At 39.7% G+C, this 25,203-nt stretch overlaps 2 protein-coding genes across 2 annotated transcripts; one reads left to right on the forward strand and one right to left on the reverse strand.

The window, feature by feature from the left end:
• Window positions 1–2,031: 2,031 nt before the first annotated feature.
• Window positions 2,032–7,565, forward strand: aip (aryl hydrocarbon receptor interacting protein). Its single transcript, XM_085355947.1, has 7 exons — window positions 2,032–2,159; window positions 2,622–2,804; window positions 2,890–3,078; window positions 3,752–3,928; window positions 4,074–4,215; window positions 6,441–6,670; window positions 6,798–7,565. Exons 1-7 carry the CDS (start codon window positions 2,061–2,063, stop codon window positions 6,801–6,803), a joined length of 1,026 nt encoding a protein of 341 aa, XP_085212073.1. The 5' UTR covers window positions 2,032–2,060; the 3' UTR covers window positions 6,804–7,565.
• A 457-nt stretch (window positions 7,566–8,022) lies between these two features.
• On the reverse strand, window positions 8,023–14,353 carry cdk2ap2 (cyclin dependent kinase 2 associated protein 2). The gene is made up of 5 exons (XM_085355949.1): window positions 14,304–14,353; window positions 12,854–13,009; window positions 12,483–12,574; window positions 10,065–10,185; window positions 8,023–8,600 (listed from the first exon to the last, which is right to left on the reverse strand). Exons 2-5 carry the CDS (start codon window positions 12,906–12,908, stop codon window positions 8,533–8,535), a joined length of 336 nt encoding a protein of 111 aa, XP_085212075.1. The 5' UTR covers window positions 12,909–13,009; window positions 14,304–14,353; the 3' UTR covers window positions 8,023–8,532.
• Window positions 14,354–25,203: the final 10,850 nt, after the last annotated feature.

The raw sequence follows: 25,203 nt of genomic DNA on the forward strand, positions 1-25,203 counted from the left end.
AATGAAATTTGGTAAGATTTGGAGGAGCATATGCTGATCACATCTTTTTTTAATGAGCAGAAGCAACAACAGGACAGAGCAGGTGAGAATAGAGAAGATGAGGCATGTGGCATGCACATTAAAAAACAGAGGTAGTGGAGAGGTGAAGATGAAGAGAGAATCAGTACTACAGAAAAGAGCTAGAACAAGTTTTCAGAGCTCACATTTGCCATAATTCAAAAAGTGGCCAGATCAGATAAGACATGACACCTGATTTGATCCTTGTACATTTTTAAAGCAAACTGATAAACCTGCACTTTCTTTTATTCATTTAACCTTAAAACAATATAAAAATATAAAGTCTACACATCTAGTAAAAATGCATAAGATGTATGAGTCTCCAACATTTCAAACATTACTCTGGATGCTTATACCTTAGTGAATGTGGTGTTTCTAATAGGGTGTTACTCTAGGACAGATGGGTTTATGGCTAGAATCACAGTATATCTATTAGAATGAATTGAATTGCAGCACTGTGCTACATATACTGCCACTGGTTTGGTACTTCAAGCCTGATCAGACCAGTTATGAGTATGACAAACCAGCAGGCTTTTAATCTCTGTAGAGTGTGCATATGAAAGTAAGCTAAACAAGCACTTGAATGTTCAGGGTTGATTTAATTGACTCTTAAAAAGAGCAATTGGACCCAATAAACAGAAACTATTTCCATTTAAATTGACAATAGATTATTCTAAATATCTAAATCTCCAGTGATCCCAGTTTTAAAAAGAAATAACAGCAATAATAACAAACCCAATGAAGGACACTTGGGTTCTGCTGCTTTCCTGTCATACTGGTCAGATAACTGCTGAGCCAGGAGTAAGGTAGCACTTTCTTAAAAATAACAGGGTTCTTGGTGATCTGCACTGATGATCACTCTGTATGAAGCTACAATGTTTGGACCATTATGATGAGAAAAAATAGTGGTAATTCACAAAAATGATGAAGTCCATCTGCCGGAGGCTAGCAGGTAGAGTGTGGGAAATCAATGGGTTGCAGACTTTCACATCCACACAGAGGAGGAGAAATAACAGATAAGCATGGTGTGTATGCTGCTGGCAGTGTGTTTGAGATAACTGTCATGCTGAAAATGAAGCTGTTGCCCATCAGATGCTTTCCAGATTATTTTGCATGGTGGGTCAAAATCTGATGGCACTTTTCTGTGTTCATATTCCCATCAAATGTGGCACGATCTTCAACATCACTGGCTGAAATGCACCGACCACGACAGAGGCTTCGCTGTGTTTTACAGATGGCTGTACCTCCGCCTTTTCTCTCTGGTCTCCTTCCTTCAGAATGGCTTCCTGACAGCCACCCTTCCAGTTAGACAGTTTCTGATGAGTCTTCAGTCAACAGTAGATGGCTCTATTAAGAATCTCTCAGGTCCTGTGTCAAGTCTTCACTGGATTTGTTTTGTGCTTGAATGATTTGTGGGTCAGTGTTAAGTTACTTAACAAACAAACAAACATTCCTCTAAAAATTGTAAGGTACAAGGTCTGGACTGAAAATGAGTAAAAAAAACTTTAAAAAAAAAAAAAAAGAAAAAAGCAGCCAATGTCTAAAGAAAATCTCTGAAAGACCTGCAAGACACAATTAAGTCTCTCTCCTCGGAAAGAAAATATAAAAAGGTGAGGGGGTGGCTCAAGACTTTTGCACAGTAATGTACATAGAGAACTCATAAAAAGTAAAAACATATGAAACGTTTTGTGTGTGTTTGTAATTAAAACAAATACGTTGCATTATCCCGATATTCGAGAGCGCCATCATCTGGCGACATCGGGACTGTTCTTACCAGGAGGTAATATCAATGTAATAAAAGCGTAGGTAAATAATAATCTTTTTAATCTATTTATTTCGTTATTTTGCGTGTTTGTTTCTGAGCATCTACAATTGTAAACCATTACAGCTGTTTTTCTTTTAAAACGAAAAGCTCGCGCTAGATGACGCCCCTAATGACGTCTTACGAAACGACAGCACTCGCGAAAGATCGTGATATCTCGTGAACTGAGAGTCGACCGAGGATGGAGGAAGAGGCTCGCAAGCTTCTCGCGGAGGGAATTAAAAAGAAATTAACCAGTCCCGGTAAAGGAGACTTATCGACCTTTCCCAATGGAACTAAGGTAAGACCTCCGGTCCCAGCGACTGATCGGGTTCAATCCAGGCTTTAGTCTGAGTAACGCGACGAGGTACGTTAGCTAATGCTATCGGCGTTTATACCTTTGCTAACACTTTGGACTCGAGTCAGTCCGAGTCTTTGCTGTATCGGACGCTTCTGTGTACACACATCACCGACAAGCTAGAGTGTTTTGTCGATTTATGGTGATACAGTAGTAGACGGGGTTAGGATCGTTTTAGGCCTGGTTCGTTTCCCCCCCTCTGTTTCATCTGATGGAAAGATAGGGGCGGGAACAGGACGGCCTGTGTTTGTAAATTCTGATTCGTCGAGCTCTCACGTCAGTCAATTTTTCATTTTTGTGATTGGTCACAGTGTGATACAACGCAGACCTTTACAGATATGTCATTTGGGGGTGCTAATTCTTCCTTCTTTTAGGTAATAACACCATTTCCCTTTTTATGATCAGGTGGTCTTTCACTACCGCACCAGCCTGTGTGAGGGCACCGTGCTGGATGACTCCAGAACCATGGGGGGCCGCAGTAAACCCATGGAGCTCATCCTGGGCAAAAAGTTTAAATTGGCTGTGTGGGAAAGACTGGTCATCACTATGAGAGAAGGAGAAGTTGCAGAATTTACCTGTGACACCAAGGTTGGTAAGCTGGTGATACTGGAATTGATTGGTTTAACAGTTCGTTCTTCCTCAGGGCTGATTGTATCTCTGTCTCATTCCTCAGCACACAGCACTTTATCCGCTTGTGTCCCAGTCCTTAAGAAACATCAGTGTTGGTAAGGACCCTCTGGAAGGCCAGAGGCACTGTTGTGGCATTGCCCAGATCCACTCGCACCACTCTCTGGGCCACAAGGACCTGGATCATCTCCAAGCCAATCCACAGCCACTTGTCTTTACTATCGAGCTGCTGGAGGTGAGCAGGAAGGAGAGCAACATCAATGGTGGTGCTGGGTTGGGTTCCAGTAATAGCACCAACACAGTACTTGAGTTTTTGTTCATATATATATTTGTATTTTCTTTATTGATTAGGCCATTAAAGATTGTGCTGTTAGTCCAAAGTGACACCTTAATTATGCTTGTTTGATCTTACCAGTAGTCCAAACTTAATAGAGCTTTTTTTTTTTTATTCACAAAACGTCACCACAGCAGGTAGCTCTGCATGTTTGATTTGTCAGATTTTTAAATGTGAAGGATAATATTATTATTTTATTATCATTACGTTATCCATTAAGTAGATCAATGACTAAATGAGCTAAAAGGCAGCAGAATCTCACTTGTCAAAAGCTGGTACTGTAAAAATGTGTTATTTTTATATGAAAAATCATTATTAGAATAATTTTCAGTTAATTAGCTATAAATCAAATAGTTGTTTCAGCCTGTATTAACTTTGTATTAACTGTAAAGTTGTTTAATCTATATTATGAAATATTTTCAAGCTTTTCATGGGATCATGAAAAAGGAAAGAAAATACTAGTGAAAAATATATATTTTTCAAATTTCTTCCTCAGTAAATACACTCATTATATTCCATTAGTAGGTGCATCAAATATACTAAATATACTTCATGTGTCTCTCTACCTGCCCAGGTTCTTCCTCCCGGGTCATTCCAGCTGGATGTGTGGGCCATGACGGATAAAGAGAAACTCAGTTTTGTGCCTCAGATCCACGAGGAGGGCAACAAGCTCTTCAAAGAAGGCCACATCAGTGAGGCCAGAGACAAATACTACAATGGCATCGCCTGCCTTAAAAACCTACAGATCAAGGTTGGGGGACAGTCATGCATTTTGTGCACTGATAACCATGGACACATTGCTGTCATACATTTCCTTCCTTGAATATGTTTTCAAGTGGAATTAAGATTTGTGTCTCTTGTCATTTTGTTAATACTTTGTGAAATCTTTTATTCAGGAGCAACCTGGAGATGAAAGTTGGTTAAAGTTGGACGGGATGATCACAACACTGCTTCTCAACTACTGTCAGTGCCTCTTGCTCGAGGGCCAGTATTACGAGGTCATCGAACACTGCTCGTCCCTTCTCTTCAAATACGAGAGTAAGGCTGCATGACTCAAATTTAGTTAGTTTGCACCAATTTCACTGCTGACGGATGACACCACTTAAACGTTAGCGCAGGGCTCTAGACGAACTTTTTGCCATGGGCGTACCGGTACGCCTAACTTTAAAAAGTTAGGCGTACCGGCACAAAAGTTAGGGGCACACAAATTTTATAATAATTGATATAATATAATGTGTTTTTCTGGATACACTGTGCTTTTTCAGCATTCAAAGATTGATGACACCGTGTCAGAGCACTGGCTATGAATTTCAGACGGATCAGGCCTTAACTTAACAGAAAAGTTAGCAATAGTTCTTTTCCTATTGCAGCTACATCCACTTCTGTCGTGCCTAGGCTGCTCACTAGGGCTGGGTATCATCACTGATTTCTATAATCCATTCGATTCCGGTTTTCAAAAAGACGTTATCACAGCGCGGAACGGACGCATCAGAATCGCTAAGCTCCGACAGCGTGTCCGTCTACGGGCCGTCGGGTGAGAAAGCCGAGAAAGACAAAGTTGATTCTGATGCGTCGGGTCGTTCTGTGTTTACGTCTTTGTGTGGAATCCGTGTACCTGCTCTCATTTGCTGTTTGGTTGTTGTTGAAATGGTTTTGTGAGCTTTAATCTGAGAATCTGGCGTTTCTGGCAAAACACAGTTATATTTAAAAGTCGATTCAGGATTTAATGAATTGATATCGCTTTATTCAAGCTACTCACCTCCCACTTCCACCTGCACTTTCAACTGGACCACGGCCAATCAGAGAGGTCCCGCCCCTTACTATCTCTGATAGGTTATTCCACGATAGGGGCAAAATGTGTGTCTGTTGTTGACCACAGGGAAGGTTGCAGATTTTTTTTTTTTTTTTTTTTTTTGCTACCTGAACAGTTGGTCGCACAGGTGCAACCAAATGGTTTTTTTTTTTAGTCGCACCACTGAAAAATTTGGTCGCATTTGCGACCAAATTGGTCGCACTCAAGAGCCCTGTAGCGTCTTGCTTAATACAGCATTAGTTGCTTTCTCCCTTTTGCCTTTCTGTGGCACATTATCGTTGCTAAGAAACTTGGTAAAATACATCTTTTAATCTTTTTTTTTTTTTTTTTTAAACAAATGTGACTCTGTTAGAGTCAGTTTTGTCAAAGTTGTCGCAGATTGCATAACTTCAATTATTTACCCCTCTTACGCTTGACTCTGACACCGCCACAACTACTAGCCTCATCGTCAAAGATAAGTCGCACCTCCTGGCTTAGGTCTGGAGCTGGGTCAGTGGATCACCTGGTTCCACCTCGTGGCCACAGATGCAACCACGCATCGATGTCATGCCCATGTCCTCCGATCCACTCCGGGGTATTACACAGAAAGTTGAACAGACGCAGAAACCAGCCTGAACCTGACTGATCGTATCAGTTGTGGTTGTCGTATTAGTCTTGTTTTTTTTTTTTTTTTCATTTCTATATTAAAATGGTAAAATACTGTTACTATTTTTGGCATTTATTCTTTACCATTTGGGAGTTTTATCACCAACACAAGGGTGCTCAGCATAATAAAATAAATCATTATACGTAGGTTATTTTACTTGTGACAGCTGATTGCTTCACAATTGCCCTCTGCACATACAAACACTAAACTATATCTCATGCCATACAAGTGAACTGTGCAGTTGTTCAGGGTTATTATGGCATGGAAAAGCGTCTCACTGTCATTAATATTATTGGACGCTGCTATTCTCGTTAGCTCATCCGTCCGAAGGATTGATGTGATGGCAAGGCACAAGAATTGCTCCTCCTGCTACTGTGGTAGTCAGATTTTAATAAAACGAGTGTTTTCGGGCCTCCTCGACTTCTCAGTGGATTTAAATTCTTGTTAGGTTTAGAAAAAACGTTCTTTCTGCATGTCACACATTACAATAATTTCCAAATTATGATGGATAACAAGCCAGTTGAGCTCCTATCTAATAATGATGTGTATGTGTTAGTCTCTGTAGAGAAATTACTCCTCTGCATTTAACCCATTCACCCAGTGAAGCAGTGGGCAGCCACCAGTGCAGCGCCCGAGGAGCAGTGGGTGGCTACAGTACCTTGCTCAGGGGTACCTCAGGGTAGCCATTCAGTGGATTCGACCCCTGACCTTCCAATCATGGGCAACCACTTTACCTACTGAGCTATCCCTGCCCTGTGTCACCAATGCTGTAGTTTGAATAGCTGTTCTTCCTCCTCCTAACAGACAACGTAAAGGCCCTTTACAAGCGCGCTAAAGCCCACGCTGCTGTGTGGAACGAGACGGAGGCGCGAGCCGACTTCGCGAAGCTCTTGGAACTGGATCCTTCTCTGGGACCGTCTGTGGCCAAGGAGCTGAAAACCATGGAGGAGAGGATCCGCTCCAAACAGAAGGAGGAAAAGGGTCGCTACAAGGACCTGTTCAACTACAACACGCCACCAGCTACTGCCACTACAGTCAGTGCAGTTTGAGTTTTTCCTAATTGCACTGATCATATTCACAGGCCCGCAAGTGAGGAGCTTGTTTTGTAAGTAAGTCGTATTGTGTTTTAATGAAGCGTGTTATACTCCTTCCTTCTTGCAGGGTTGAAGTCTCGATGAGTTGGACTCGAGAGGATGCCTGTTAATTTCAAGATGGAGGAGAGAAACAGTCGGTGCGCTCGGCGTTTCACTTTTATTCCATCCAAGCCAAACACCCAGCCACGGGTCGATGCGCAAACAAAACTTGCATTGCAGCTTTAGTCCTCTAAATGTTAAATTAAGATTTTGATTTGAAAATGTTTATGTTGTAGCTGGAATTTAAAGTGAAAACCCAGTTTTTTTAGAGGACTGTAATGTAAGGCACAGCCATTAATTCAGTCTGTAATATTAATTTAAAGGAAGGTTGTTTTTTTTTCCATTTACCTTCTTAAAGGGAGCGTTTTCCTTTTAATGATCAACTTATCTGCAATTTGGGAGCCCATTACCATGATCAAAATGATCAGAAAATCTTGTTTTTTTGGACAATCATGTATCTCATCTTTGCCTCGCACCCCCTTTCTATTATGGTCACAGCAGAATCACCATGACTACATGATACGTGGGCCATGAAACGTAACCTCTGCGACAATCTTATAAAACACTTTCATTGTCTTTGCTTTCTACTGTGTACTTATTTCACGTATGTACTAAATACTACCTTTATTTTTATGTCAAGATGTACTCTGCGCAAACTCACAGTATCTCATTCACTTGCTTAGAAAGAGCTACTCTACTGTTCATGTGAAGCAGTGCGTCATTTAGCCCAAGCTTGCCTGCAGTGACATGTTATTGAGGTTGTGATTGTGGAACTGTAAATAAATCTGTGTTTATCCTCAGCTTTGTGTTTTGTTAAATACGGCCTATAGAGCTGGATTTATTTAAAAAAAAAATTTGGATGTTTTCTATCAATCAGAAGTCTTGAGTGAAAAAAAACAAACTGTCCTTGCTCTTTAAACGTTTTCTAGATTAAGGCCGTTGAGTTTAATTTCCTAAAAATAAAGAAATAAATCTGCCAAGTATGTTGTCAAAACACTATTTCCAAGGTCAATAAACATTTCAACTACTTTTATAAAAACAAAAAACACTCCATTCAAAGATGTTGAGTCACATTTGTTTGATAAAACCTACTGTAACATCTTAAAAACCTAAAAAGCATTTTACAGTTTTTTTGTGATTTTTTTTTTTTTTATTTATACATACCGAATCTCAAAAATCTGGTTTACAAAATTTCCATACTAACAAACTGACATGAGATATACAGAGTTCTTGGGAATGAGAAACATCCGATGTGTGTTTACAAAATATGGAAAACAAAACAAGGGTGAAAGGAACAGGAGGATATTCAAGATGTACAGAATAACAGAAAATGCTCATGGGTTGAAAACTGGATGTTCAAAATCGACACAGGAGCACTGGTGCAGTGGGGACATCTTTTAAAAAAGTCAACTTTCTTGGTCAAATCCCATTGTTGAACAAATATAAACATTCCCATCCACTTTGATATCCCCAGCTTGACCTAAAAATGTGCTGAAATTCCCCACATTTTTAAAATAGATATAAAATTTTCTGTTTGCGTACGCCCAACGAGTTGCAGAAAGTTTGTCTTTACCAAAATGGGCGAGGGGGAAATGCTGTGAACAGATACAAGGGGGCATAATGCACCTCTAAAAAGCCAGTGGAAAGAGGAAGGATTTAATTTATAATAACAAAAAAAAGGTTATAAAACATCGAATGGGGATCACGATGTGGGCAGGTGTCACAGGAAAAACAGTGCCAGGTGGAGGGATTTGTCCAAAAGGTTATGTGCGGGCGCTTCTCTCCGTCTCTGCAAGACACTCCCTGACCAGTGCACGGGCATGGATTATACCTGTATGACACAAACACAAGGCAAGTTTACAAAAAAATAAAGAAATTTAAAAAAAACCTCAAATACAACAAACGCAACAGTCATTACTGCCAAGTTAGAGGTCTCTCATTAACCAAGAAAACTGAGTTGATTTAACCCATAAAAGTATTTCAAAGAAGACCCGCTAATGTTGTTTTCTTACCTAATTAGTGAAAAGTTGCTGTCATTTCATATTCCAGCTATACCTCAAAAACACTTTTTGGCTATCATGCCATTTAAAATTTTAACTTTCCTTTTATACTTTTAATAAAATTCTAGTTTTTGTGTTTTTACCCCAAACTTCCTGCATTTGTTTCCTATGGAATTACCCTATATTCTTACAAAGTGTGAGTGTCAGGAATATATTTTTGTGGACCACAAAGAGTGCAACCACTTAGGTTATTTTACACAACAAGAACTAACACACAGTTTATCCCCAGTGATTGTGTCACTGTAGACAAACGCTTGTGCCATTCACGGGAAGGTTCAGATTTTTACAATATAATCCAAACAAGCCCGTCGAGTATGGCCTAAAGATCTTCTTGGTTTGTGATGCACAAATCTGGACTCAACAAAATGGTGGATGAAAATACCAGAGAAGGGAAAAAAAGCACAACTGATCCTGTTCTACAATAAGACCAAAGGAGGTGTAGATACTGTGGATACACAAGACTTCTGGAATGATGCATTTTGGACACACAAGACTAAAGTGGAGATATTCTGGGTAATGCACAGCACAACACAAATCAAACACAGCATATCAGCACAAACATCTGTCTTGAACTATCAGAGTGGTGGAGGTACAGAACAAATCCCTGCAAACTTCAATGAACTGAAGCAGCTTTGTAAAGAAGAGTGGGATCATTACTCCAAAGATATGAAACTCAGCCATACAGAAAATGAGAACTTATTTTTAGTTATTGCTGCTAAATGTACACAAGCTACCAAATAATAGAGTGTACTTATAGTTTCACAGGACTGCACAGTCATGTGACAAACCTTATCTTTTAAATGCATGTATGCAACTCAGTTTCACTAAATTCTTCACTGTGCCCCACACTTTGACAAATGTGTCTTAGTGGATAACTGACTGTGATAACTTCCAGCTGTCATGGGGGGCTTTACCTGGCAAATTTCTTATAAATGTGTTTATTGGGCTTTAAGTCTTCAGCTGGAGTCAGAGACAATTTTCTATATATAAAAGGATAATAACAGAGCACTGTTACTGCAGCTAGTAAATAAGCATTTTCAGAATAAGCTGTGTGAAATCCACATTCACCAAAGAGCTAAGGCAAGTGAACAGTTCACCAGTCTTCCTCTGATTCCATTTGCATAATAGATGCATTAAAAAAAAACAAAAAACTTCACCCCACCCCCCAAACACCGAAACAACAACAACAATGATCTGAATCCTACTGACATGCACTTTTGACTACTAAAACATACCTCTCTTTAGCCTCTCCATAGCGCTCTTGCTCCCTGCGTACGTGGGCCTGATCTCACGGCTCATCTCCTCAATGACAGACAGGAGCTCACTGTAGGTGGACCCTTGGGACACTTTCACAGGCTGTTTGGGAAAGTAGTAAAAAACGTTAGTCATGTCACAGTTCCACATACACACCAGACATGAATGAAAAAATGTAGATTTTTTTTCTTTTTTTGTAGAATGACATGAAAAATATGTTTGCTTTTTACAGCAGATGTAACAACAATGTTCCCTGTAATTTTTCATGTGTCTGAGCGAACACACAAACTCCCTGAGCGGACCCTTGGACCACTGTGAGCAACAGCAGACTTGTGCACTGTGATCACGCCAGCATCGAATCCATCCAAGTTACATGGTTTATTAAAATAATCAAATTACAGCATTTACATTTATGTTAGACTACTTTTAATTAACTGCTTTAGCCCACTTACAATGAAAATTTAAAAGAAATCTTGTTCACGACCTGTGTAGTATGTTAACACTATTGGAAGTACAAATAACTTGAACTCCAATTTTGAAAACACAACTTTATTTTTTTTATAAAGCTCTGACTTGTATTATGAGTCTGAGTCTGTGGTCTGGGAGAGAGTCCTGTAACTCTCTGTCTGCAAAATACAGTATATAAAGACCAATGCTGGGCAATTAATTATATAGTTACTTCTTCAAAAAAGTAACTGAGTTTTGCAAACAACAAAGTTTTTTGCAGCTGTTTACCTAAAAGGTTTTTTTTAAACAAACATTTCACACTATTTACAGAACAATCAGGTGTTCTGCATCAAATCTGATGCCACACAAATTATTTGTGCCACCAAGAAAATAATTTCTGTCCACTATGATAAAGGAGAACATCAAAAGCCTGATACCTGCAGGCCTGACAACAGGAGATGCATCACTCCTGTAACACCTGTAACATTTAGTTCTGACACACACAACAAAACTATTGAATACACTACACACTAACTACACAAGATTTGCGCTAAATGTCCCAAATCACTCACATCTCAAAACCGCCGTAACTTCTAAAACTTCCTCCCGTTTCTTTACAACTAAATGCCATGTTTTGATTGCTCGACATGGTACATTTTTCGACCAATAGGAAAGAGTGGGGGTGTTTTGGTTTTGTCTTTGCTAACAGGCGGAGATTGCGTTCGAGCGTTTTCCTTATAAAACGCTGTTTTTACTGTTTCAGGAAGGAAGAAAGAAAACCAAACATTGTATATTTCTTTTTTTATCACAACTCTGGTTTCACATGACCTATCAACACAATTTAAAAAGTGGTATAAAGTCCAGACTTTTTCCCGTCTGTCCTGCTCACATCTCCAATGGTTGTACACGTTGTCATTAATGTGGCTTCACTCCACATCAGCCACGCCGCTTTGCTGGCTAAAACACCAGTGTCGGCACAGAAGGACGCTGTCATAGCTTGTCAACGACGTTGATTAGCTATATACGAATGTGAATCGCATCATTGGCTGGACTATGGGATAAGGTGGCATCGTTCTAATCCCATAGGGGAGCAGCCAGTCACTCACTGACTAACACTATAAAACAGAATTGTTAACGTATTTACTTTAATTTCAATTCAGGTAAGGATTTTTTTTGTGCGCAATGCAGATTTTTTCTGCACAGAGACTGTGCCAGCTGTGCGCAATTGCGCACGCGCGCAGCTTAGAGGGAACATTGTGTAACAATGATGAAATAATTATAATACTGCAATGATGTAGTATTGTAGTGTTCAAGTATTCACTGTCTCATCTAACAATAATGTAACTGCTCCCATGTCCTCTCAGAACTCTTTTGAAATCAAGTTCCCTTCAGTGGTTTCAATTTATGCTAATGAAACATGCTTCAGTCAAACCGTGACCGCCTTCCACTGCCAACAATATTTACTGTACTTAATCAATATAGCACTAATAAGTAGTGCAGAAAGGCACATTTTTTTCTACTACCTTAGAGGGTGACTTTACTGATAGACATTTCTATAGTATCTTCTTGTATGTTGTAATGCTTTAACTTAACTTACTTAAACTTAACTGTTTAACTCCTAATGCTTCACTTTTTGCTGGATGTATGGGAACAAAAACAAACTTCTGTGCAGCTTCAAATAAAGCAGATTTTATCACGCCTTTCAGAAATAATTCAGTAACAGTAAAGAGGTGAATTTAATCAAACCCCAGGCTGGGACATGAGTGTGAAAAGTATGTGAATACACAAGTTGTTGTTTTTTTTAATTTATTTACTCAGTTAAGGTCCAGTATTGACATAATCAGAGTGGTTGAAAATCCATGTTTGGTGACCTATGCTTCAGTAAAAACATGACAACTCTTTACTAAAGCAGTCTGTATTCAAGTATCAGAGCAATTAAATTGTTGTTGTACCTGAACAAAGCCCATGGAGGGCGGGCCAAAGTCACTGAAGGCTGGCCTGAAGTTGGACGACGATGGAAGAGAGGGAGAGGGCACAGAAGACCCTGGCCAGAAGGAGAGAAGAGATAGAACACATTAAAGGCTGAACCTAAAACACAAGCAATTTTGTTTCAAATGTAAAATCTTAAAAAATAGTTTAATAATACTATTATGCTGTATTGTTAATGACTGATAAAATATTGTGTGGGGCAGCACTGGTTTATGAAGGCAATGGGACTGTTGAACATAGTCACAGTGTGAACTGTTTTATACATACACACCACAGGAAACTGACAACATGCTAATAACGGCACTGCACAACATTAAAGCTGGTCCTAAAGTACCTGGTGGAGTGTGGTTGGAGCCAGATGGTGCAGGAGCAATGGGTTTGTAACTCATGGCGATTTCAGCAGGCAGCTCCCCGTACGACGTGCCGCTTCCTTCAGTCCCGTCAACCCGATACTTATACAGCTTTACAGGTGATGATGAGCTCCTAAGAGCTAATGCATAAAGATACACAGAAACACAAATGCAATTCAATCCATGAATAGAAGGAAGCAAAGGAAGCTGTGAATCAGAATAATCAGGAATCACCATCAACAAAAGTCGGAGAGGAAATGAGCACAATTGACCTTTCTTTAACAGCAGTAGCAAGACTTGTCAGCCTGGATGTGTTTGGGAGCAACACAAGCATTTTTTATGTAAAAACGGAGCACGTTTGTCTTAGGTCACACATTACACAACAAAATTTATGACCTGTCAGTGGAAACGTTTCTCATTCAGGTTGCTTTTGCAGCAGAGAGATGAGAAAACCGACAGGAAACCAAGGTCCTCACTGCGGACATTTTATACTCTGTGCTAAAATGACGCCTTTTCTTAGGTTCAACTTTAACATTTGAACTTTATGGCAAAAATTAACAGGCTTGAATTCAGAAAAGATCATTATGCTGTATTACATGATCATTACTGCTGTAGTCACATTTACTTCTGATCAGACATTCGCAGAGCACTTGTTTTGTACATAAAGCATAACATTTCTACCCATCCCCATGTCCTCTATATATATATATATAAATATTAAACCTTATACTGCCCCATTAATTATAGCAAAGTTATTGTGAAAAATTTAAAAAAAAAGTTAACTCATTCACAGGGGACCAGGTGGATTTCAATGATTTTAGCTGACCCATGATAGTAACTTGCACTGTATGGGAAAGTACATTAAATCTTCCCATTCAGTCACAAAACAACAAGTGCCATTAAAAACATACCCATGCTCGTGTTCAACCAAATGAGCTTTCACAGGTCATCTAAGAGTCCGCTGGACTCTAATTTAACAATTTGCAGCAAAAACATCGTAATTACAATACAAGTTCCCTAATCTGTCAATGGTACTCTGACTGCAGAGAACCATAGCTTAATATCAGACTACACTGAATGTGTCAACCTGTGAACTGTACTTGTTTTGTGTTTTAAGCCGCCTCTAATGAAGCTTTTCATAGGCTGGGTGAGTGTGAATGTGGTCACTCAAAGTCGCACGAGGGGAGCCCAGAGGTGCTCAATGAAACAAAAGCTGACGTTAGCATTTACATAAAGCTGCCAAGCTAACTACTACTTGGTAACGTTAGCCGGATTAGCTTGCTTTTGCCGGTTACCACAAAAACATAAGTAAACCCCAACCAAACAGGCTTACCGTTTACATTCTAATACAGACAGCGACTATTAATAGCGTTAAACTAAACTTGTGACCACCGATGACACCTGAAACGATACAAAAAAGTGGCAATTTTGTACCTTTTTAGGGAGACGTGAAATCCTCTGTGGGACGCGAGCTCTGACTCTTCCTCAGTGACTGAGTCTGCGCAGACGAGGGGGCTGTTTTTTCTTTCTTTTTTTTATCTTTACAGCGATTTGATTGGTCGGTTTACATGTGACATATGTCCTAAATGTTTTCGTCACCAGAAACTACTACCGCGCCAAACCCGCGTCATACGTAGGGAAAATGAAAATACGAACGCTGAAACAAATGGCAGATATAGTTATAGATAAATACATTACGATATTTAGGAGAGAAATTCTTTCCCATTTACATAATAATTATAAAGTCTAGAAGAACTTTTAGACTTTGAAACATGTCTGAATAGTTAATATGAAATGGGAACATTTTACCCCTTGATGTACCTTCATTTTTCTGTTTTCACTCCCACATTTTAAATTTAAATATATATTTGCGTAACTTGATTGAATGCTTTACTCATGATAAAAAATTGTTCCCATTAATACTTTATTACATAGGTAATTACAATTCATGCGAGGGCATAGATAGATAGATAGATAGATAGATAGATAGATAGATAGATAGATAGATAGATAGATAGATAGATAGATAGATAGATAGATAGATAGATAGATAGATAGATAGATAGATAGATAGATAGTCAAGGCTGAGAAGGTCTGGACATGTGCAGAGGGATAATGGATATACTGGACAAGGGATGTAGAAGGAGAGAAAGGGAAAGATCAGAGGGTTGATGTGAAAGAGAAGAATGCAAGGGACAGGGTGAGATGGAGGCAGTTGAGGCGCTGCAGTGACCCCTTAAATGGAGCAGCCAAAGAAGAAGAATAGGATCACAAAAGATGTCCTTTTTGCAGTACTTCAGCATGTTTACATGTTACACATTTCGATGTTTTTTTTCCTCGCTACCTAGCCTGACCTGTCTCCCCAATGTGATGTTTGTGTATTGCATGTACGGTCGGCAAGGTCGGTCATCTTCGGGAAAAAGACCTGCAACTGACAAATAAAGGCTATCTCATCTCTCATCTCACATTTCCTGTAGTAAAGCAGCGGTCCCCAACCTTTTTTTTGCGCCACGGACCGGTTTATGCCCGACAATATTTTCATGGACCGGTCTTTAAGGTGTCGCGGATAAATACAACAAAATAAAACTAGTACCGGTACCGAAAAAAAGAAAATTTATTCATAGCACACGTGAAAAGACCAAGGAAAACCAAGTAAACGATAAAAACGATAACAAAATAACGCTGAAAATTGATAAAAACCCTGAAAACTATACATTTCACACCTGAGCCTCAACTCTCGCGGCCCGGTACCAAACGACTCATGGACCGCTACCGGTCCGAGGCCCGGGGGTTGGGGACCGCTGTAGTAAAGTACCAACATTCGAGTTTAAATACACTGAGCTGAGCTTATGATAACTGTATGATGTTAAGTTTTCATGTTGATGATGTTAAGTCCTAATATGCTGTGATAGTTCTCAGATAAACTCGGTGGAATAAAAAAAAAGAGAAATATTCCCTCTTAAATACGGGAGCTGGAGTATAAAGTCAAAATACTAAGGTAAACTACAAGGACCTTAGAAGAGGTATAATAATTCAACAGGTTATTTATTTAATTTACATTACCTGAGGTGGTGGAACTATTCTAGTTTAGCATACAGATTTAGCCTCATCTGCTCCAAAAGAGTGAACAGACAACTATGATTTTGTGGAGATGCAATGTCATCATGCCCCTGCTGTAACATTATGACCCTTTGAAGTACTGGAATCAAACACTGTAGCACAAAAAGACCCATTTGCACTTCTGCATCATTATATTTTGGTACAGGTGGGAGATGTATTTATGGATGGAAAAGAGATCACTTTAACCTGCTCCAAATAAATCACCTATCATCTTAATTGCTGTTTTGACAATGCACTTGTTTGCAGTGTGAAAATGATTTTTGCTCATTTGCAGCAAGGCTTTACTGTCTGCAATGACAGACATTATTAAAGTATCATTACAAAAGATTGCACATTGTGTAAATTGTAAATAGAAAACACAATAATTATTTGCTAATTAGTAACATATTCAATGTATCTGAAAACACAAAGTACCAAGACAACATTGCAAATACTTGCAAATACTTGAAACCTTGTATTTTCTTGCTTTTAGAAAGAGATTTTTTAATTTATTTTTATTTATTTATTTATTTTTTGCCTGTCCCGTTTGGCTCTTTTGCCATCAGAATTGTTGTCTAAAGGCAAAGAAAGATGCCCAACGGATTTACTTTACCAAACTGACCATCCCAGCCTTGCCGTAATGGTCCATTTGATTCACCTTTTATTGTTTATTTTATTTTCACTTGCTGAATACGGGACAGACTTGACTGGGGGAAAGAAGGGGAGAAAGAAAGAGGGAAAGAGAAACAGCTGAGAAGAGGGACGGGGGAGAAGGGCAAAAGACAAAAACCAACAGAATGGGCAGAGAAAAAAAATAAAAAAAATGCATCTATCGATCACCTGGGTCACCTGCTGAGAAAGAAAAAAGAAAACAAGCAGAAGAGAACAAGAGTAATAGAATAAACAGCATCACAATGATATATGGGAATATGACAGTAAATACTAAATATTAAACATTATTGTGCAGCACATAAGATCAACAGAACACAGTGTGCTTTGAGGTAGGAGCCAAAAAGGGTGTAGTTTGTGGGTGTGATCACCACCACCAACGCACCGACACCTGAGGGAGTCCGCCACTGGCAGGGGAAGTGGTGGTGGGGGGAGATAGGCCTCCAAACCTTGGAGGGCCTGAGATGTCCCCAGAAAGGTGGCGTCTGATACCCAACCTGATATATAGACACAGACATACAGGCACACACAGACACAAACATCCATTCCCACCCTCATGCTCTCATATGCACTTACTCCACACTCAACCAACGTGGAGACAAACATAAAGAGACGCTGTACACACAATCACACTCCCCAAGCGTACTCTACAAACCGGGTCTAGGTACCCTTGCCCCTGGAGGGGGAACTGCACCCAGACCCAGGTGGTGTTACCCTTTTCCCTGCGGTGGGGGGAGGCAGACCGCCCCGACTCCGCAGCAGCAGGGAGGCCCCACACTCCAGACCGCAGTCGGACGGCCAACTCCTCCTCCTAGCCCCCCCGCTCCAGCAGGCCGCAGAGAACGGGGGTGAGAGAAGACTCCAAACCTCCCTCCACCCGCTCATTGTAGTGTGGATGCATGTGTGTTCTAAGGTGCATTTAAAACCCAGGAGGGCATGGAGCTACCTGCCAGAGAGCAGCAGGTAAGCGCATAGTCCCTCCTGCTAGCCCTCAATGTCTACGTGTATTTAAAATTGAGAGGTGGGCAACGACGCCAGGGGTGAGGTGTACACCCTGATGGACCAAACTATGACCCCCCACCCCCACTAGGTGATGGAGCTGATCAAAGGAGCCCAGAGCAATCGATCTCATGTGGAGAGCAGTTTCTGTATCAAGACTAATGTAATCTAATAGATAATTTCTATATTGGTTAGAATTAAGATTATTTTTATTTTTCCAGTTCATGAGGACTGTTTTCTTGGCTATGCATAGGGCAGTGGAAACCATATGGGCGATATTCTTTTTTGAAGTGACATTATCTAAACTGCCCAACAAACACACAAAGGGGGAAGTTGGAATGTTACATTTCAGACACTTTGATAAGTCTTCACATATCTCGCGCCAAAACTTCTGAACTGGTGGACAGAACCAAAGAGCGTGGATATAATTGTCCGGTGAATTGGTTTGGCAGTGTGAGCAGTTGTTGGTAGACGTAAAGCCCATCTTGAACATTTTTTGAACAGATTTTTTAATTTAATGGCACCAACACATTTCCAGAAGGCCGGGAGCATTGTGTTGCATTGCGCTGCATCTCATCTTCTTTTAACAACGCTGTAACCCTTTCAGAACTGAAAGGATCATTTACTGTTCTTTTGAAAAGAAAGAGAATTGTTTTTCCATTCTTGCTTGATAAGCAGTACTGTTCAGCTTCTGAGCAGCGCCTCTGTGACATATTTTTCAAATCATAGGTGTTTTGCTGAAACACGCAACACGAGTAAAAAATGCTGTCTAGATTGCAGTATATCTGGATGCAAACTCTTAAGGCTACATATACAGGAATATGAAAAAGAAAGTGTCTAAAATACTTTATCCAGTCCTGTTAAAAACTAAGTACACGTTTACTTCTTTCCATAGGTAGTAAGTGCATAAGTAACAGCTAGGTGCCGATAATCAAATTCACTTGATTAATTGATCATCAACAAGTATGACCAGCTCTGTCAAAACAGAAGTTTGGGCAGCTTGATGACAGCAATGTCAGTCATATTTATCAATTTTTCCCTATTGGTCACTTTGGATTGATGCCTGTGTCAGAAGTCTCTTCCTGTCTAATGAGGGTTCTTCCTCCTTAATATCGCTACCTTTCTACTGCTCAGAGGGGATCATCTAATTCTAAGGCAGGCAAAAGATTTTCCCAAGTGGCCACATGTGAACATCGAACTGTAGTGAAAGGCTGCACCAATAAGCTGAAGTTCATTCAGCTCAGTGTTAAATTTATCTCTTTGTAAGCTTATCGGAGTTGCCCTCCACAACAGTCCCAGGAAATATTAATTGGCCACCAATGATCTGAGTTCTGTCTTATACGTTGGGTCTTTAACTTGCTATTTCATGCATTTTAATGACACTTCCTCTCTGACAGGCACGTGCAGAGGGGGGGGGCTTGAGCACCCGCCCCTTTCCTGATGGGTGCCCAAAGTGCCCTTTTGTTGAGGCAACTTTTTTTTTTTAAATTATTATTATTATTTTTTTAATGTGTGCGTGCGAAGTCCTGTCTGTGCCCCTCAACAATAATATTTAACTATTAATCACAGTTTTGCTAAATAAAAGGATCTGGCTTGCATCAGTCACATGATCACTATTAACCAATGATCGCCCTTGACGGCAGAACGCGCTGGTTACGAGCCGGGAACGAGCTCACAAAGAGCACGCGCATTTGTTGCGGTCCGGAGCTGTAGGAGAAACACAAGTTAACTCAGAGACACAGACTGATTCACAGACAGAGCCTAAATTATTTCTCACAGTTTTTTGTGTCCTTATGGTTCCAAGCGCTGTCACCAATCTTTGCATTTTGTTAATATCTCATGATACTTGTTTAATCAGCTACCGTCTCTCCTATGGACTTTTTAATGTCTAGAGTCTCAGATCAACACAGCCCTGCCCTCCAGCACTATCAGCAGCAGGAGCAGCAGAAACCCCTCAACAGCAACATTGTACTGTGGCTGTAGCTCAGGTGGCAGAGCAGGTCAACCACTAATCAGAAGGTCGGTGGTTTGATCCCAGGCTGCCTCCAGGATGCCAAATATCCTTGGGCAAGATACTAACGCCAGCTTTGCAGCCTCTGCAGCAGAGGGTGGATTATGCTCTTTTACCCACACCTGCAACTCAGGAGATAGCATTCGTAAATATTGCTCAAGGATGATGATTTCCCCAATGTCCTGAACGGTTTTATCTTCAGGGTGGACCCATTTTACATAAAGCTCCTTCAGCCGTGCATACAACTCTTTAGGGCTTTCTGCAGGGTTTACATCAAGAGATCGAAATCTCTGCCTATAGGTCTCAGGATTGATATCATATTTATAAAGAATAGCTGCCTTAACCTTGTCATAATTCAAAAAATCATCAACATCCATATGTACATATGCACCTCTTGCTTTGCCCGTAAGCAGCGGTACAAGGTGAAAAACCCAATCATGTCTCTGCCACCGACAGGCCATTGCAATGCGTTCGAAGGTAATCAAAAAATGTTCAATATCATCCTCGTTGGTGAGTTTTTGTAACTTAGGCTCCAGAAAATGGGACTGACCTGATGAACCAGTAACTGATATACCAAGACCAGCTTGAGGAAGAATGTCATCATCTAGAGATTCTGGATCAGGTGATTCAGCTGCCTGACCTTCAGGCACTGGAGAAGTGCGGGCTTGTGCTTCTACCTGTAACAACTGAAACTGGTGTTGAAGTGCTTTAAAACGTTGTTCTTGCTTTGCACTTTCCTCCTTCTGTTTAGCCTCTCTGGCCTCCTGCTGGCCCATATGTGAACGGAGAAGAGAGATCAGATCCGATATCGTTGGCTCCCTACCTTGGCCCTCAGTGCTGTCTACCCCTCCAGAAGCTCCATTCTCCTCCTGTTCTGCATCGACTTGTCCTTCTGAGCCCATTTGCTGGCTTGGTACATCTCCTCGGACTACTCTCACACTCCTTGCTCCTCTCTGCATGGTTTGATAAGGAGTGGGGAGAAAAAAAAAAAAACCCTGAAACTTTTATCTCATGCAAATAGTCATTTGCATGCAAGACAGTCCCATTGTTGTTCAATAAATGTGCCTTGTGAAAATAATTTTCTATTCTGTTGTAATGCATCAAACGTGTCTTTTGAATAATTTGATTAGCTAATTATCTTATTCACTAGTTATCTGGTTCATCATTTGGTTTTTAATTGTGTAGTGTATATAGCCTTTGTGTCTCAGATTCTATCATTGTATCCTGATATGAAATATTGTGATGATGCTAATTCTGAATGTTGGTTGTTGTGGAAATGGTTATTAAATAAACTAATCTTAAATCTCAAAAAAAAAAAACCCAAAAAAAAAAACAACTGTGCCTTTTTTGTGTGTGTGTGTATTTTTTTTAAACTGGCTGTATCCCACTGCTGCCACCAATTGTCATGATCCAAGCAGCCAGGAACACACAGGCACAAATGTAATCTTCAAAAAAATGGGTTTTATTATACCCCCAAAAAGGACAAGATGATTACAAAAATTCAAAATAACAAAAAATAAAGTTTTTAAGAACCAAGTGGGCCCATAAAAGAGGTTAACTTAACAGACCGCCACTCAAAAGTCATTTAACAAAAACATAACTCAACAAACTGACCTGCCCAAATGAGAAACAGCTCCAGTTATATAGCAAATGAATAAACCATTATATACACCAAAGGTGAAAACTAAAGAGATAACAGCTAACCATCATTCAAGAAGAACCCCATTCCCCCTGCATGATCACAATAGATGGTCCAGTCCACTTTATTGGCTTCTGCATTTAAACCAGCTCCACCCTCAGCCTCCTCTTTCAGCCAAACCAGGAAGGACTGGAGCGGAGGTCAGGTAACTAAGTATCTCAGTTAACTAAGTATCTCAGTTGTGTGGTTGCATGCATCCATCACAATTATATACAGAGATTTATGGTACTGCAAACTTCCTGGTTTTCATTCAGAGCCAGAGTCCTAGCAGGCTTTCATTGCATTCAGATAAACAGCCTGTCTGGAGAGCAAAAGAATGATTGCATTTGCCAAAATGAAATCCCATAGCCATTATCAGATGAAAGCGCAGCCTTTTATTAGCTTTTTAAAAATTGTTGCATATTAAAAAAACAACAACACATGACACAGGAAGTTTTGAGCTGGATATCCCTTATCTGGATTTCCTGGATACACTGAAAACTCTGAAATATCTTTCAGCAGATGATTAGTCAACAGACTTTAAAAATAAATAAATAAATAAATAAATATCAAATATTACGGTTCAGATTTCATAACTTGTTTGTGTATTTTTCTGTTGCTAAAAACAAGCAAAGAAAAATACCGCTGGCAAATCTTCAAGTCTAAAGTTTCTCAAAATGAAAAAACAGAAGTGCCTCTAAATTGTAATTAAGTAGTGTGCAGTACTTAAGCTAATGTGCTTAAGCCACTTCCGGGAGAGGCTTTGAAAGAAACGTTACAGCTTCAGTATAGAGCCACGCAGGTGCAGTGTGGATGGCCAGGGGAAAAATATGGAGTGAACCTAAAACAGAATGATATACAGGTAATTTGAAAATGTGCAAGATCAGGGCTTAAACCTGGTTTTAAGAAGAAAAAAGTAAAAAAATAAAATCCATAAAACACAGAAAATGTCCTGGCAATTTTCTGCCAGCACGTTATACATTTTAAATCCTCCTTATTTTAAAACAGTACATTGTACATTGTGTGTATTTATGCATTTTTGTTCAGTACAGAGTCGACTGCTTTATCATCACTTGCCAAATGTTTACTTTAATAGCGATGGAAAAATAAGGCATTTTGATGTGCTTTCATTTGACCTTTGTGATGAGAAGGGTTGTATTCTCACCCCATCTCATCAGCTGTGCCTTTCATCTAACATAAACTGCATCTCCCCCCTCTCCAGTCGAGCATGTCTTTTTCAAACGACTAAAGCACTTGTAGAACCTGCGCTTGAAAGATTATATTCTCACATCAAACACTGAATAAAGGGTGAATCTCACCCAAAAAACACCCCAGATAACAAAAAACCCCTAGCTGCTTGAACAGACTTGATCTTTGTCTGTATCATATAATTCAATCTGGAGGTGACAAACTGTGTTCTAAATAGTAGAGTCTTAAAGCATTGCACAGGAAAGTGAGCTTTCTTTGGCTATGAATTCCATTAAATTATTATTCTAGCAAGCTGAAAACATTTTTAGATTTTGTGTGTGAAGTGGTGCTGTATGCATATGCTTTTTGTTGGCTGCGTAAGAATAAGCAGGTACATGCAAAGTGCTCCATTACCTCCATTAGTCTCACAGTGGCATGTGCAGCCATCAGAAATATCCAGTGTTGGGTAAGTTACTTTAAATTAGAAACTTAGTTACATTACTAGTTCCATCAAAAGTAACTCAGTTACTTCAAGTTACTCGTTACTTTCAAAGTAACTAGTTACTAGGGAAAGTAACTTTGGTTTTACTCAGAATTCTCTTGTTAATGTGCTGCTTCCATAACTTTGCCAGTCTTCTAGCTTGCTTACTTGCCACAAGTGCACTGTGCCACCTACCAATAGAAAGGAAAAATAATGTGCATATTTCCACGAGAGAAATCCCACACCTGGACCGTCATTGACTGCTGCCATGATTCTAGCCTACGTCACAGCGTCATGTGCGCTTTTTACATCCAACACAAAAACTGCAGTCGTGGTGATTTTGATTGTACTCAGAACTCGGAAATTCAGCCTTCCGAATAGGAAGATGTAGGTAACACCAGACTGCAGATGAGCTGCACACAGGGCTGGACTGTATTTAATAATGTACTTAATAACGCGTTAGTCCCAACACTGGAAATATCACTGTTCAAACAGCACGTCTTTGTGTACTGATATCTCTTGCTGTGCTTAAAAATGGTCAGCGGGAATGCACTTTTCCATTTAGCAAAAAACAAAAAACAAACAAAAAAAACCAACTGCCAAAATGCCTTAGCAGGATTCGAGAGTGTCCATAAGTGCGGCACTGTTGCTAGTAAGAAGTAAGTCTTTTTTTTTAATGCATGGAGCTGGGCTTCTAATGCTGGTAAACCAGTCAGAATGCTCGTTACTGCTGATGTGCTGTAGATATTTTAAAAAACGATTTAAAATTCAGATTTTTAGACAGTTACGAGAAAATGTGCTCCCCTCAAAGAAAATGTGTTCAAGAGGAAATTAAAACTATTAGCAGCCAGTATATGCTGTGAGCTCTATGCATGACACATCTGTGTGGTTTCTGCCCGTTTCCAGCTTCACATGCTTAGTCTCATACAGGTTGTCGCCATGGAGATGCTGAAAGCCTCAGAAGTCTTTCAACCACATTTTGCGCTCTTTGAAGGGTTCAGCTTTTCTGATGAATTTGAGATGCTAACAACATAGAATGGACTGTTGCTTTCTAGTTAAATTCACTTGCTTTCATTATTTTTGTGCACAGGTGAACAGGTACTGTAGCACTTATGTGCCAAGACCAGATTTTTCTCATCAGTCTCATGGAGGTCAAATAAAAGCGGAAATAGCAATCGCTGTCTACACTTTTAGCGACCATCTTTAGATGAAAGGTTTATTTCTTTAAATTGGTGCATTTTAACACGAGTCAGCAGGGACTTTTGAAGGCAGCCTTAAGAAGGACTGAATAAGGCTGATTTTTGAATTTGATTTTGTTTGAGCTCCTAAGGTTGGTGCTTATACTGAATATTTGATTTTCAAGAAATATAGTCAAAAACAAACAACAGCAAAAAAAAACTTTTCCCTATTTAATTCTGTATACTATGTGTGTGTTTTTACTCTTCTCTCCCTGAATTGTTTAAAACAAGAAGGGACTGATCGAAGAACATAAATGTTTAAATTTATAAATTTACTTTTTGTCTTAGGTACAAAATCAATATAATTTAACCCTTCTGAGTTTGAATGCTCTCAAAGTTATAAGATGCAATTGTATGAGTTAGGGAACAGAGGAAAAAGCTTCTGGCAACTAGCAAGGATTTGCATAAAACAAAAAGTGCTAGAAGCATTAAGCCACTTTTGAAAACACCAGCTGAACATGAAAACATATTTTTACTGAGAAAGGCTGAGAGAAAAATAACAGGACACGGGATTTGTACAGTTGTTCAAAGACACACACACACACACACACACACACACACACACACACACACACACACACACACACACAGATTATTTTTTATGGAGGTGACAAAAACTTTGTTTGAGCAGAAAGACAGTATGAGATATTTAACCCCTGGGGATTCAAAGTGTTTGCAAAACGCTTCTCTTATCTTCAAATTAAATGCCAGCAGAACATTTTTTTTAAACCTTTTTTCTGAGTTTTTCTTCTAACAATAAGCTGCAGTGCAGGCTTTGGATCCTTGTTTAAACAGTGTAAACTTAGTTATAGAAAAATTCTGTTATAGTTATAGATAAGATCTGCTTGTAGATAAAGAGCTTCGCTTGGTAATGCCATTCTTATCAGCGCTTTGCATGTTTACTTGACATTATCAAAGAAAGTAATTGTTAATGTTTCATCAGGGTGTTTTTCATGCTGCAGTGCACATCC

Source organism: Diplotaxodon limnothrissa, linkage group LG6 (genome assembly GCF_057381915.1).
Source record: "Diplotaxodon limnothrissa isolate DT_005_m linkage group LG6, D_limnothrissa_male_GT1.1, whole genome shotgun sequence".
In the NCBI taxonomy this organism is placed as follows: Eukaryota; Metazoa; Chordata; class Actinopteri; order Cichliformes; family Cichlidae; genus Diplotaxodon; species Diplotaxodon limnothrissa.

Coding starts and splice junctions, on each gene's coding strand:
- aip (XM_085355947.1), top strand. CDS start 2,061: ATGGAGGAAGAGGCTCGCAAGCTTCTCGCGGAGGGAATTAAAAAGAAA. Junction 2,160..2,621: donor CCTTTCCCAATGGAACTAAG/GTAAGACCTCCG, acceptor TTTTATGATCAG/GTGGTCTTTCACTACCGCAC. Junction 2,805..2,889: donor AATTTACCTGTGACACCAAG/GTTGGTAAGCTG, acceptor CTCATTCCTCAG/CACACAGCACTTTATCCGCT.
- cdk2ap2 (XM_085355949.1), bottom strand. CDS start 12,908: ATGAGTTACAAACCCATTGCTCCTGCACCATCTGGCTCCAACCACACT. Junction 10,186..12,482: donor CCTCCATGGGCTTTGTTCAG/GTACAACAACAA, acceptor TTTCCCAAACAG/CCTGTGAAAGTGTCCCAAGG. Junction 8,601..10,064: donor TATGGAGAGGCTAAAGAGAG/GTATGTTTTAGT, acceptor TGTGTCATACAG/GTATAATCCATGCCCGTGCA.